We start from the raw sequence: 13,887 nt of genomic DNA, 5'->3' as shown, positions 1-13,887 counted from the left end.
TCACAAATAGTGCTGCTATAAATATATATATATTTTTTTACAGAGAAGTGGCTTTTTTTTCCCTTCTTCCTCTCACTTGCACTCTTAGACTATAAAAGTCAAAGTGATATATCTGGATCAAAGAGAATTGATATTTCTAATGTTTTGTTGTATAGTTCCATATAGGTTTCCAAAATGGTTAAAATAATTCACAGATTCTCCAACTGTGAATTTAATGCCTATTTTCCCACAGGTCTGTCAGAATTGAATTTCATCATCTGTTATCATCTTTGTCAATTTAATGTACCAATTTTTGAGGAGGTATACTTCAGAGTTAATATATGTACTACTACATTGATGATTAATGACTCTGAACTCTTCTACAAGTAATTATTGATAATTTATATTTTTTCCTTAAAAATTCACAGAAATGACTATTATTTTTGATGACATCCTTCAGATCATGGCTCATTATATATTAGTTTCAATATCAAATAGAATTTGAATGTCAGCATTTTGTCAGAGATATTAAGGCAAAGATTTTTCCAATCTATTTATTTTCTTCTTACTCTTTCTGTGTTGCTTTCATTTGTGCAAAAATAATATATTACACAGTCATAATAATCTATTTTGTCTTTTATGGTTTCCTCCATATTTCAGCTAGTTAAAAGGTTCACCTCCCCATATCCATAGTTATAAAGCACATAAACGTTTTCACCATCAAGAAAGTGAAGTGACTCTATCTAACTCTAAGATCATAGTTGAAGGTATGCTTATTGAGGCAGTATAAGTGTTACAATGGAACACATTGACGGGAAAAGTAATTAGATTAGATCAAGTGGATATAGAAGAGATCTATACTGGAGATGACACAGTTGTGTGTTTTGAAGGATAATATATGAAGTTATCAAAAGGAAAGGAATTTGAAGTAGCAGAAGATAGCAAAGACTTTGTTAATTCCTGCCCTATCCCCATCCCTACCACAAATTAAAAAGCAACCAAGAAAACCACATCACCATCTGGCCTACTTTCCCAACTATAATAAAATGTCAATTAACCTCTCAAGTGCTTTAGGAAACTCTCTAAGATGATAAATGGCAGAGAATTCCTACATTGGAGTGTGGGGAGGTAGTGCAGGGGTGGGGTTCTTCTTCTTGAAGTTCCCTATACTAGTGAAATCACAAGTCCATTCCATTTTCTTTTTTTTTTTTTTGAGAATAATCTACATAAATATTCAGAGCATCTTCAATGAAGATATAGTAGGGAACAGGCAGTCTTTTGCATTCCAAAGTAGCCACCATCTTTACCATCAAACAGTAAATGGGAAGATGACAAGAATGCAGTATTCTATTGTACTTAAAGTAGGTTGATTATATTTTCAAAGTATTTGATCACAGCATCCTGCCACGGACCTGGCAAAGGGATTTTGCTGAAGTGTAGGATTGATCATGTCACTCCCCTACTCAATAAACTCTAGTGGCTCCCTATTACCTATAGAATCAGATATATGAATCCTTTTTGTTGGCTTTTAATGCCCTTTAACAATCTGGCCTATCTTACCTTACCAGCCTTTTACACATCACGATTTTGTATATAGCTATATGTGTACATGGTGTCTCCTCCATCAGAATGTAAGATCTTTGAGGGCAGGGAATGTTTCATATTTATCATTGTATCCACAGTGATCCCCAGTGTCGAGCACATTGCCAGGCACATGGTAGGCACTCAATAAATGCTTGTTGATTGATTGATTCATACACACATACACACACACATATGAATTGGTCTTCTTACTGTTACAAATATGGCACTCTCTGATCTACCAGGCTCTATGCCCTTGCCTTGGCTGTCCCCTTACGTCTGGAATACACTTTCTACGTACCTCTGTCTCTCAGAAAAGACATCTTCCTTCAAGGCTAAATTCAAATGTTAAAGCCTTTCTTTATTCATTCTCCCAGCTGCCCAATGTCTTCTCTACAACATTATCTCGTAAAACATACATTTTGCATATAACTATGTATATATCTCCTCATGCTAGATTGTAAAGTCCTTGAAGACAGGCAGGCGCTATTTCACTTTTATCTGTGTCCCCAGTACCTTGCCCAGTGGCTGACACAAAGAGATGCCTAAAAAATGCTTATTAATTAATTAACTTTGACTATATAAGGAAGGCTATACCTATGTGTCAATTTTAAAGCATTCTTACATCCTTCCAAAATTATGTATATCTATTTAAAAAAAAATTATGTAGGTCTTTTAAATTTCTCAAATGAAGATTTTTTAATGAAGTTTATGTTAGAGGAAAGAAGCATTTGAACTCAGTGGTACTCTATTTTTTAAATGACAATAACAGAGTAAAGAGCAAAACTTGGCACAACAGAGTATATGGTGCCTTTGCTACTATATGTTCCTGCCTTTGGTTGATGGAGAGAGAATGACTTGGTTCCTGATTAATTCTACCTCTGAGTGATAGTATGACACATAGATTGCCCTCCATTTTATAATAATGGTTCCTGGGTAATAATAATGAGGGACAATCTATTTGTCAGTTACGTTACATTACCGTGCAAAGGCACAGTTAATCAGGGACCAAATCATTCTGTTCAGCCAAGCTAATGAAGTCACTTCTGCTCTTCTAGACTGTATCTTTCATCCTAAAACAAAACCTTCTTTGTAAATCATGCTCAAAACATCTTTGCCTCTATTTTAACTACTGGGAAACAGGAATAAAGGAAGGTTAACAAGTGATAGTCTGGGAATGAATTCATAGATCGGGTTTAAAAATTTAAATGAAAAAGAATTCATTTGTAAGGATCTGTCTGTGGGGAGACTCCTGGAGGTTTCAATTGTGGGGAAATATGACTACATGCTCACAGCCTAAAGGAAGTGTGAAGGTGCCACTATGGAGGTTATAGTGTAAGTATTGTCTCTGTCTTACCCCTAGCTGCTATGTTGGTCAGTAAGAGTCAAAGCCAGCCTCACCAGGCTTGCTTAATCAATTTCTTTGAGGCTATCACACTACCTTACTGTGAAAACTATGCTATGCTTTCTCTCCTCACTCTCATCCTCCTTTGGTCAGCCTTGAAACAGGCCTAATTCCCCTTTAAGAACAGAGAAGAATGAATATAGGGTTATCCCATCCACATTGCAACTTTCGTCATCATGGTTTCAATATATCATGGGTCAGCCTAAGAAATTAAATGGGAATTCTTGGGGGAGTTTTGTGGAAGCTGTAGATGACATGCAAAGGCTAGCAGATGACATAGAAAAAAAAAGTTTAAACTTAGAAATGCATAAAATATGTATATAGTATTATACAATATTAACCCAAATTTTACAATAAAATACTGTCAACACCCCATAAAAGAAAAAGAAAGAAAAATTCAGACTTCTGTGATATGAAGGGAGAGTCAAAAAAATTTTACACAGATTTTCCAGATTACAGTGCGCCACACCCCTAATGCCCATAATATGGAAGGGATAACTACAAGAGATCTAAGAACCTGGCATTAGAATCTTCAATGAATTTGAGAATTTCAAGTGAAAAGGATCTCAGAGGTCATCCAGTCCAGCCTGAACTTGTACCAGAACCTCCTCGAAAGCATCCCCAACAACAATGTTCAATTTTGTTTGAGGATCTCCATAGGAAGAAAAACCACTACTCACAAAGGCAGCCAATTCATCTTTGGGATAGCCCTACTAATACCTGAGGGGTTTTCCTTAGATATGGCTGAATCCTTTTAGCAACTTTCACCTTTGAGTTTGATTCTGCCCCTGGGGCCAAACACAGCAAGTCTATCTATTATTATCTATTAATGTACTATAATTTATTTATCCATTCCTCAACCATTGGGCATCACATTGTTTCTATTTCTTTGTTATCAGATACACACACATGTTGCACACATAAGGCCTTTCTTTCTCTGACCTCCTTGGTATTTGTGTCCTATCAATGTTATCTCTGGGTCAAAGGGTATGGACATTTTAGGCACTGCCATAGCATGATTCCCAAATTGCTTTCCAGAATGGTTGGACCACTTCACAACATATCAAAATTAGTATGCTTGTCTTTTTCTATCCTTACAACATTAACTATTTACATCTTTTGTCACTTCGCCAATTACCAGGTGTGACGTGAAATATGGGGTCTTTGTTTTCATATTTGTTTTTGATTAGGGATTTGGAGATTCTTTCATAGTTATTAATAATGTGTAATTGTTTTGAGAACATGTTAATATCTTTTGTCCACTTATCCATTTGGCTTTGATCTTATATATTTGTATTATTTCCCTAAATATAAAGAGTTAGAGATTTGCGAAGATATTTGATGCAAATTATTTTTTTGCCGATGGTATTTGTTGCAATTATGTTTCTCTGGTTTTTGTCCCCATCCACTCCGCTATTCCCCACAGTTTCCCACCGTATCTGAGTCATTGATTTTGGAGAAAAGCTTTTCAATATCATGGAATCAAAAAGTTATCTATCTTACCTTTTGTGATTGCCTTTGTTTGAGTAAGAATTTTTCCCCTAGCTATAGAAATAAAGTAAGTAATTTGGTTTTCATCCATTTTGTTTATGCTTTTAATGTGTTTTTAATAGTCACACTACATATCCATTTTGAGCTCATTGTGGTATACAAGGCAGGATATTGATCAAAATAAAATATCTGTCAAACTGTATTCTTTCCCCCAGTAGTACTTACCAAATATAGAGTCCTTTCCCAAGTAACTTGGGTTCTTCAGTTTATTAGAACTTTCACTGATCTAGTTTTCTATTATGATACATTACCACATAGTTTTAATTATTACTACTTTAATATTACAATTTCAAGTATGGGAGTGCTATTCTCATGAATGCCTAGCTCTTTTTAAAAAAAAAATCCACAAGTTTGTGAGATTTTACACTGTTATTTCTCCAACTGAGTTTTATTATCATCTTATCTAGTTCTATGAACAGTTTTTGGTAGTTTGGTTGGTATTGCACTCAATTTTTAAATTAATCTAGAAAGTGTATTTTGTTGCAATAACCAGAAGCAGAATACCCCTCTAATTATTTTAGGTGATCTTTATTACTTTACATTAGACTGGTTTGCAATTGCAGAAGACCTGAAATATGTATGCTTGGAGCGTGTCTTGGTAGACTGACTCTACTACTTTTTAGAAGTTCTAGTCATCATTCCTGTGACTTCGCCTTTTTATAGCTACCAAATCCCTCTATGTATTGTTTCCTCTTATTAGAACATAAGTCCTTTGAGGCCAGGAACAGGAAGGAAGGAAGAGAAGAATAGTAGGAGGAAGGGATAGAGGGAAGAAGGGAGGAGGGAAGGAGGGAAGGAAGGAAATAAAGAAGGGAGGGAGGAAAGGAGGGAGGTAGGGAGGCAAGAAGCAAAGAAGGAAGAAAACAAGCACTTATTAAGCACCTACGTCTCAGTCACTGCACTAAGCACTTAGAAATATTATCTCATTTAATCCTTATGACAAGGTAGGTGCTGGCATGTAGATGTTATTATTATCTCTATCTTATGGTTGATGAAACTAAGGCAGAGGTTAAGTAACCTGGCCTGGATCACACAGCTAGAAAGTTTCTGAGACCAGATTGGAACTCAGGTCTTCATGATTCTTGGCCCAACAATATATCCACTACATCACCTAGATGTCTCTCTTTTGTATTTATATCCTCAGTGCTTAGCACAGAGCTGGATGTTTAATATTTGCTTTTCATTATCTTTTCCATATCTTTTGTTCAAATTTTTTAAAAATTGTTTAAATTCCCTGTATAAATTACCACATTTAATGATGATGACGATGATGATGATGATGATGATGATGATAGTTAAAATTTATATAGCACCTTCTATGTGCCAGATACTGTGCTAAGCCCCTTACAATTATTATTTCCTTTCATTCTCACAACCTCTGGAAAGTAGATGCTACTGTTATCCCCATTTAACAGTTGAGAAAACTGAGGCAAATATTAAGTGACTTGCCCAGGTTCACATGGACAAGAAAGGTTAGATTTAGACTCAGGCCTTCCTGGCTCCAGGCCAGGCTTATATCTATTGTGCCACCTGTTTCTGAAGTTTAAACATATTTCGTTTTAAAAAAACAACAACATATATTTGTGTTATAAGTATTTTCTGGCATTGTCTACTAAAATCAGTTTGTTACATCTTCCCCTCAAGTTTCTTTTAGGTACTCCTGAGGAGGTAATGTCTCTTCATTAATACTATTGGCTTCAGCTTTCATTCCAAGTGTATTCCCTGCCCCCCCCCCATTTTTGGCCTCCATGATTCACACCCTAGTTACGTATAACAAGTTAACATCTATTAATTTTCACAAAAGGATATTTATTTTGAAGACATATGAAGAACAAAAGTAGAAATATTTCCCTCTAAAACTTCATTGATACTCTCTTCTCTATATCACCATTGTCTCTGGAGAGATTAGGCTTATTCTTAGCACAGTCATGCATAACACTGGTCTCACCCAGTTTACATCAAAATTCAGCATCACTACTAAATGAATCCTGTCTCAACTACCACTGGGTTGGATCCCCAAGGTCATTTGTTACTCCCTTAATACTGAGCTGGCTACAAAATTTAACATGAACTCTGACTTCCAAATTCATAGGCTTTTCAGATCTCAGGTCACCTACATTTCTGACTATTCAAAATTCACAAGGTCGTTGCTTCTGATGTATTTCAACTCAAATGGAAAACAAACAGACAAACAAATATTGATGCAAAGAACCAAGGTCAGTTTGGACCACATGCCAGCTTCTGACAGAGAAACCTCAAGGCTTCTTCCCTCATAAGATTGACTTTTTGCCAGATGCTGTTCAAACTAAGAACATAGATTCAAACAAGAAAGCAGAAGTGCGTAAGGCTGACTAAGGCCTTTTGAAGGAACAGCCACTTCTGGCCCCATAATTTTAGCCAGAAAGACTGATATCCACCAAGCGGATAGAAAACTGGAACCAGTTACAGAACGCCTAACCATGCTTCAGTCTCACTGAGGCAATCCCATTATATGTCATCTCAACTCTCCTGGGAAGTCTTCCTATGTATATTCTATGTATATAGAATCTATGTATATTCTAGTCTCCCATTACACTTCTTCATTTCTCTGCATCTTTTTTTGTAAAAGCACCATTGATGATACAAAATCTATATATACTTTACTGTTCTCATTCAGAAAATGTCATCTTTCAACTGTAAATTTTCCAATAATTTATTTATTTTTCTCTCTTTTTTATTTTTTTGAATTCTGAGAGAGGGGCATTAAAAATACTGAATTTATTCTGTTGAATCTATGTCTTTTTGCATTTCAGTATTTTTTTTAAATACCATATCCTAATAGGGTTAGGATAACTAATTTAAGAGATTAAGGTCAGGATAAATTGAATGGGTTGGATTTTCAATGATGTGGCTCAATGACTAATTGTTAGAGATAGTAACAGACAGAGGTACTTAATCTGGGAAACAAAGGGGTCTGTTTATAGATTTCTGGACCTAAGTGAACTTGGATGGAAAAAAGAACTACATTTTCATTATCACTAACCTTTGGTTAACTTTGTAATTCTATGTGTCTTGTTTTGTTCATTAAAAACATTTAGAAAGGGAGAGAGGCATGGTCGTAACTAGTCTGGCAAGAGGTTCATGACACCAAAAAGGTCAAGAGTCCCTTGTGTAACTTATGTGTAAGTAAATAAGTAAATTATTTGTAAGTTATTCTGCAACTTGGAAACTTATGTTTCCAGGAATGGTTGGGCTAGAACCCATGACCTCTCTTCTGATTCTGTGATCCTAAATTTGTGAAAATTAGCCCTTTAGATAAAAAAAAAAAACCTGAATAGTTTTTCCCTCTCAGATTATCATGTAGACTTATTCAAAGTTGCTTTTTCATGATGATGATGATGATGATGATATATATGTATATATATATATCCTTAAATGATGATGATGATGAAATTAATAATAGTAATAGCAGGCAACATTTACATAACATTTAATGGTATAAAAGCACTTTACTAATATTATCTTATTTTATCCTAAAAAATAATTAACAAGCCCTGTGAAGAAGATGCTATTATTTCCCTACAGATGAAGAAACTGAAGATGGAGGAGGTTAAGTGATTTGTTGAAGGTCACACACCTAATAAATCCCAGAGACTGAACTAGAACTCAGCTCTTTGCCTTTCCAAATCCAGCATTCTGTCCCTCTGTCCTCTATCTCACAAGATTGGAGGAAGTATAGAGCAGTGCAAAGAACGGTGGGTTTGGAGCCAGCAGACCTCAATTTGAATCCTGCCTCCAACACTGACTAACAGTGTGACTCTAATCTTTAGTTTCCTCATCTGCTAAATTGGTGGGGCTGGGGAGAAAGGTTGGATAGTGATCTCTTTACTCTCTTCTACCTTTAAATCCTGTAACCTGCAGTGTGGGTTTTCCAGACTCACTGAAAAATCCTTAGAAACCTGTGCCTGTGATTTTCCCCTGGAGATATCAGAATGTTTGCACTGCCTGACCCACTTTTCCTTGTTGCCTCTCATTCCATGCAGGAGAAGCCCTACCAATGCTCTCAGTGCAACAAAGCCTTCAGTCAGAAACGAGGCCTGGATGAGCACATGAGGACACACACCGGTGAGAAGCCATTCCAGTGCGATGTAAGTGCCTTCCTCAGGTCTTCCCTGAGTACAGAGAGGGCCTCTGATTATCTTGTGCTTCAGGATTTGCTCACAAGCCCAAAGGCCATCATTGCACCAGCCCTGCTTGCTGGTGATGAAATGACTAGACAAATGTGTTTCATGGCTTAGCGTCCATGAAGCCTTTTATTTTCGAAGCACAATTTAGCTGTTCTTCTGAGTCAAAAGTTCACAATGCTGTCCATAGGCTCTCTTGCACCTGTCCAGCCTTTGAGCAGGTCAAGACATGTTAAGATCTTGGCTTGTCAAAGGTTACTGTTACTGTCTGGTAAGAAAGATGAGCAAATAATGAATTAGTTACCGCAATGGGAATTATTATTTGATATGCCCTTCTACACCTCATAAAACTCTGGAACTCTGTGTATGGAAGGGATTTCCCTGGGTAGGTTAATAACCTGGCTGTTTAATCTTCCAGACCAGAAGCTCATATAGGAACCTAGACTGATCTCAGTGCCTGCAAAACATCACTTCATTTATAGAAAAACATCAGGCCAGTCTTATGTAAACTATGAATGAATATGCACCTGAACTTAACTGAGGAAATGAACGTGAACATTTTTTTAATGAGTTAAAAAAAATAGGGTATTTTTTAGTTCATTTTTGAGTGATGTTGAAAGTTTGAGAAGAAAAGTCAAGAGGGAAGGAACAGGGGACGCACCAAAGGAGTGAGTGTGTATGTGTGAGTGTGAGTGTGAGTGTGTGTGTGTGTGTGTGTGTGTATTTAAGATCCCACTTAGCTATGTGACCCTCTGTGTCACTTCTGACTATTCATGGCCCCATTTGGGGTTATCTTGGCAGAGATACTGGAGTGATTTGTTTTTTATTCAATCCTACAGCCCCAGCAGGTCAGTGCTATTATAATTCATGCCATTTTCCAAATGAAGAAACTGAGACCCAGAAAGATGACATTATTTGCTCACAGTTCCATAGCTACTAAAGTCAGAGGTCAAATTTGAATTCAGGTCCTCCCGACTCCAAGTCTGGTGTTCTAAATGAGGAAAGAGAAATTTGCCAGTGAAGCACTTGGATTTGGTTGCTTTATGATTTCTTATTAAAGCCCCAGCAGAGGACTTTCTGGCCATGTAGCAGACAGATTCCCGATGACTGCCTCGGGCACTGCCCACACTGCCATTTCATCCTTCCTTCTGCCTGGCCACTGAAGGGGATCCCACCATTTCATTTCTATCTCTTTTCTCTTCTGGGCTTCAAGGACTATCTTAATTCTGAAGCGTTGTCATTGATTCCAGCCACTCTCGCCACCTGCTCTGTCTGCTGCCAGCTTGTCATCTGTCTAATCTCTCCCCAGTGGCTGGTGAATGCCAGCGGCTGGCCTTCTGGCCTAGGATTTTGTACATCTTAAACATAGTGAAACACAGAACTTTTCAAGGAATGTCCTTTTTTATTTTAAAAGAGGTTTTATTTAAGAAAGTGGTGGTCGAGAAGTCAAGTGGAAGAAATGTGGTTATTTCATACTTGGGCATTAGGATAGGAATGATGATAAAAATGATAATGATAATCATAATAATTCTTATTATGAATAGCTAATTTGGATGGTGCTTTAAGGTCTGCAAACCACTATTCTCATATTATGACCCTAGTAATAGTCTGCTTTTCCATGAAAACAGCAAATGGCCATTTATCTTAATTCAATCTTTCTTTTTCATTGAGTTTTGTTCATGTGAGTGAAGAGACTAGGAAAAGACACTGGGGACGTGGGAAATAAGGAAACAATTTTTGTTTTGGCCCCTTGATACTATTAATGCCTAATTTGTACTTCTGCGGTCTGTAGGGACTGCCTTCCCAGGGCAAGTAGTTTCTGCAGGTGCTTTCATTATTTTCTCTGAGGAACACTCCTCTTAAGAAGCATATTGGACTCCCCACCACCCACTCTGAGAGCCCTCCCTTTCTCCTCCTCCCTTTCTGGTCCAATCCTCTCCATGACATTTCACCCCAGACTTTATATAGGACCCTGTGTTTTGAACCTCTCTAATATTAGTAATAATAATTAACAATAACAATGATAGCTGACAGTTATATAGCACTTTAAGTTTTACAAAGTGCTTTACAATTGTTTTCTTATTTTATTTTCACAACTATCCTGGGAAGTAGGTGCTATTATCATCCTCCTTTTACACAGGAGAAAACTGAGGAGATCGGAATTTAAATGACTTGCCTAGGGTCACACAACCATTATGTGGCTGAGGGAGAATTTCAACTCAAGTCTTACTGACTCCATTTCCAGCAGTCCACCCAATACATCGCCTGGGTACTTCTAAGGTACTTAAAGTGTGTATTTGTACGTGATACTTATCTTGAAGGGTGCTTTATCCTTCCCACTCGACTGGGTTCTAGGGGGCAGGGATTGTGCTTCTTCTAAATTTGTCATCTCCTGAGACAAACCTGGAGCTGACCAAACAACAGGCATTGAACACATTTGTGGAATTCTATTTTTGTTGTTGTTGTTATAGTTCATATAACCATTGTTATGACCATTTATGGCCCCATATCCACAGAGGCCAAGTGCATATTCTGAAGACTGCTATAGTCAGGAAGACCCTCCAACAGCCCAGTATTAGCCAAAAACACAGTGTGCCCCCAGCCTTTTTTTAAATTTAGGTGAAAAATTCTATGAATCATATATACATGTTCCTCCATCAATGGCAGACAAATGGTGAGTGTATAATTATTATGAGGAGGATCACTGACATGAGTGGCACAGTGGAGAGAGTGCTTGGAATCACAAAGACCTGAGTTCAAATTCAGCCTCAGAAACTTACTAGCTATTCAATCCTTGGCAAGCCATTTGACTTCTTGACTGCCTCAGTTTCTTCATCTGTGCAATAAGAATAATAATAACATTTACCTTCCAGTGTGGTGCGGATCAAATGCAATAATATTTATAAAACACTTAATATGGCGTCTGGCATATAGTAGGGGTGTGTATAGGTGTGTGTATTAGCTATTATTATCATCGTCATCATCATCACTTAAATAGACCTTTAATATTTACAGAGTACTTTACATTAGAATTTCAGCAGTCCTGGTAGTAGATATTACAGATATTTTTATCTTCTTTCTAAAGATACGCAAGATTTAATGTAGGGCTATTACCACCACCATCATCATCATGATAGTTCACATTTCTGTAACCCTTCCAGATTGGAGAAGCACTTTCCACACCTTACCTTGACTTCCATGGCAATCCTGAGAGGTAGACATCATCATCATCCCCTCGGTATTAGCTGTGGGACCAGAGGCTGAAAGGTCAGATAACTTGGCCAGGGTCACAGCTAATCTGTTATCAGAGGGGAGATCTGCACCGGGTCTTTTTGACTCTGCATCTGGCACTCTATCCACTCCGCTCAGAGCTATCCAGACTAGCCTTACCAAGACTCTGAAACCTAATTCATCCTGATAGTTTTGGAAGTGAACACATCTGTCTGTGCTCATTCGGGCTCTCCTTCCCGTCACTCTCCCCTGTCCCAAACTGGGGTGGGGGGGTGCTTAGAGCTTCAATTTCCTTCCCTTAGGTGAGTAATTGCTCTGCTGCTCATTCATTTCCTTCTAATAACCTATTGATACAAATGGTTACAATTTACCAATCTAGCTATTAATAACAAATTGACCAGCAGAGCCTATCACCAAGTGCCAAAAAGATTATTTGGGATCAAAATGATGTTGTCAGAGTAAAGTATTTTTACAGGCTTCATGGGGGGAAAATCACCTTTCCTGCATCTGTGCTTTTTTTTTTTTTTTGGCAGGTGGAAATCCTTTCTTTTTTTTCTGTAATCCCAAATAGACATGCTTTGGGGGAGGACCTTGGTTGATTTCACCACTATGCAGTTTAATAAAGTTGAAAGGATGTGAGAAATAAGACCCCTCTGCTGCAATGAGCCCAGTTCCCTCTTGTAAAATGAGGAGGTTGTACTTTATGGTTTTCGAGGTCTCCCTATTTTGAAATGATTCCATGATTAACAGAAGGGAAGGGTTTATGTGATTTGAGGTAACAGTGAAGGTGGAAAGCAGGGTGCCCTTCCATGCAACACAACTCATACAACTCCTGACCTTGTGCCCTGTGGAACCTTTGTCCCATCGTAGAAAAACTCCCTTTCATCCTTTGGCTCGTCCTCATCTCTTCCCTCCACCACCGGCTTTTTATAGAGAATCTCACTTCCTCTCAGGCCATGCCACCATCACCTGCTTCTTTCTCCCATACGGGTCTCACCTTGTCACATCTCCCCCCACCCTCATTGCTCTGAGATTTAACTCCCAAGTCAGTGATTTGTGCCAGGGCCCTTCTCATCATTGCAAACCCTAACTCAGTCATTAGTCGTGCTATTCTATGCAGGTCACTTCAAGTCTGCTTCGGTTTTCACATCTATAAATGGCATTGTTGTCAGGCTCAAATAAGATCAAGTGATATCACATATGTAAACAGCTTTGAAGATTCAAAGCATCACAAAACTGCCTATTAGCAGTATTATTAGTGTCCTACGTAAGACATGATTCTGACGTTCCTTTGTGTCTGACTCTCCGTGACCCCATTGGGGGTTTTCTTGGCAAAGATACTGGAGTGGTTTGCCATTTCCTTCTCCAGTTCATTTCACAGATGAAAAAACTGAGGCAAACAGAGTGAAGTGACTTGCCTAGGGTCACACAGCCAGTAAATCCGAGGCCAGATTTTGAACTCAAGTCTTCCTGACTCTAGGCCTGGCGCTCCACCCACTGTGCCGCCTGGCTGCCTCACCCCTAAGGTCTCAGAGTCAGTGATCTGCTTCTTCAGCCACAACTTGCTTATCTGCTCTTGCTTGCACTCCTTTGTCTACTGCACCATTCTCCTGCCTCTCACTTAGTGAACGAATAGCTCCTCACACTTACTCTGCTTAGCTTGCTGGTGCGGTGGATGGACTGCTGACCTGGGAGTCAGGAAGACTTGAGTTCAAATTATACTTCAGACACTTACCATGGAACTCTGCACAAGTCATCGAACTTTCCTCTTAGTCTTAGTTTTCTTATCTGTAAAATGGAGAAAATATAATACCTACTTCACAAATGTTTTCAGGACTAAATATGACAACACAGGGAACATATTTTGAAAATCTTAAAGCACTATATAAATGCTAACTGCAATTATTGTTTTAGTAGTAGTAGTAGTAGTAATAGGAGAAGGAGGAGGAGGAGGTAGGGGAGGAGGGGGAGGAGGAG

General features: G+C 38.1%; 1 protein-coding gene across 1 annotated transcript in view; it reads left to right on the top strand.

Annotated features, from left to right (window-relative positions):
* PRDM5 (PR/SET domain 5) overlaps window positions 1-13,887 on the top strand; it is a 169,422-nt gene that overhangs the window by 150,507 nt on the left and 5,028 nt on the right. The window contains exon 15 of the mRNA XM_027853751.1: window positions 8,539-8,643. Coding sequence (XP_027709552.1) covers window positions 8,539-8,643 — 105 coding nt within the window. The remainder of the gene's footprint in view (window positions 1-8,538; window positions 8,644-13,887) is intronic.

The sequence above is a fragment of the Vombatus ursinus genome, unplaced genomic scaffold, assembly GCF_900497805.2.
Source record: "Vombatus ursinus unplaced genomic scaffold, bare-nosed wombat genome assembly UNPS02010193.1, whole genome shotgun sequence".
NCBI lineage: Eukaryota > Metazoa > Chordata > Mammalia > Diprotodontia > Vombatidae > Vombatus > Vombatus ursinus.
The sequence above is the reverse complement of the archived record's forward strand: the minus strand, read 5'-3'. Positions and strand labels throughout refer to the sequence as shown.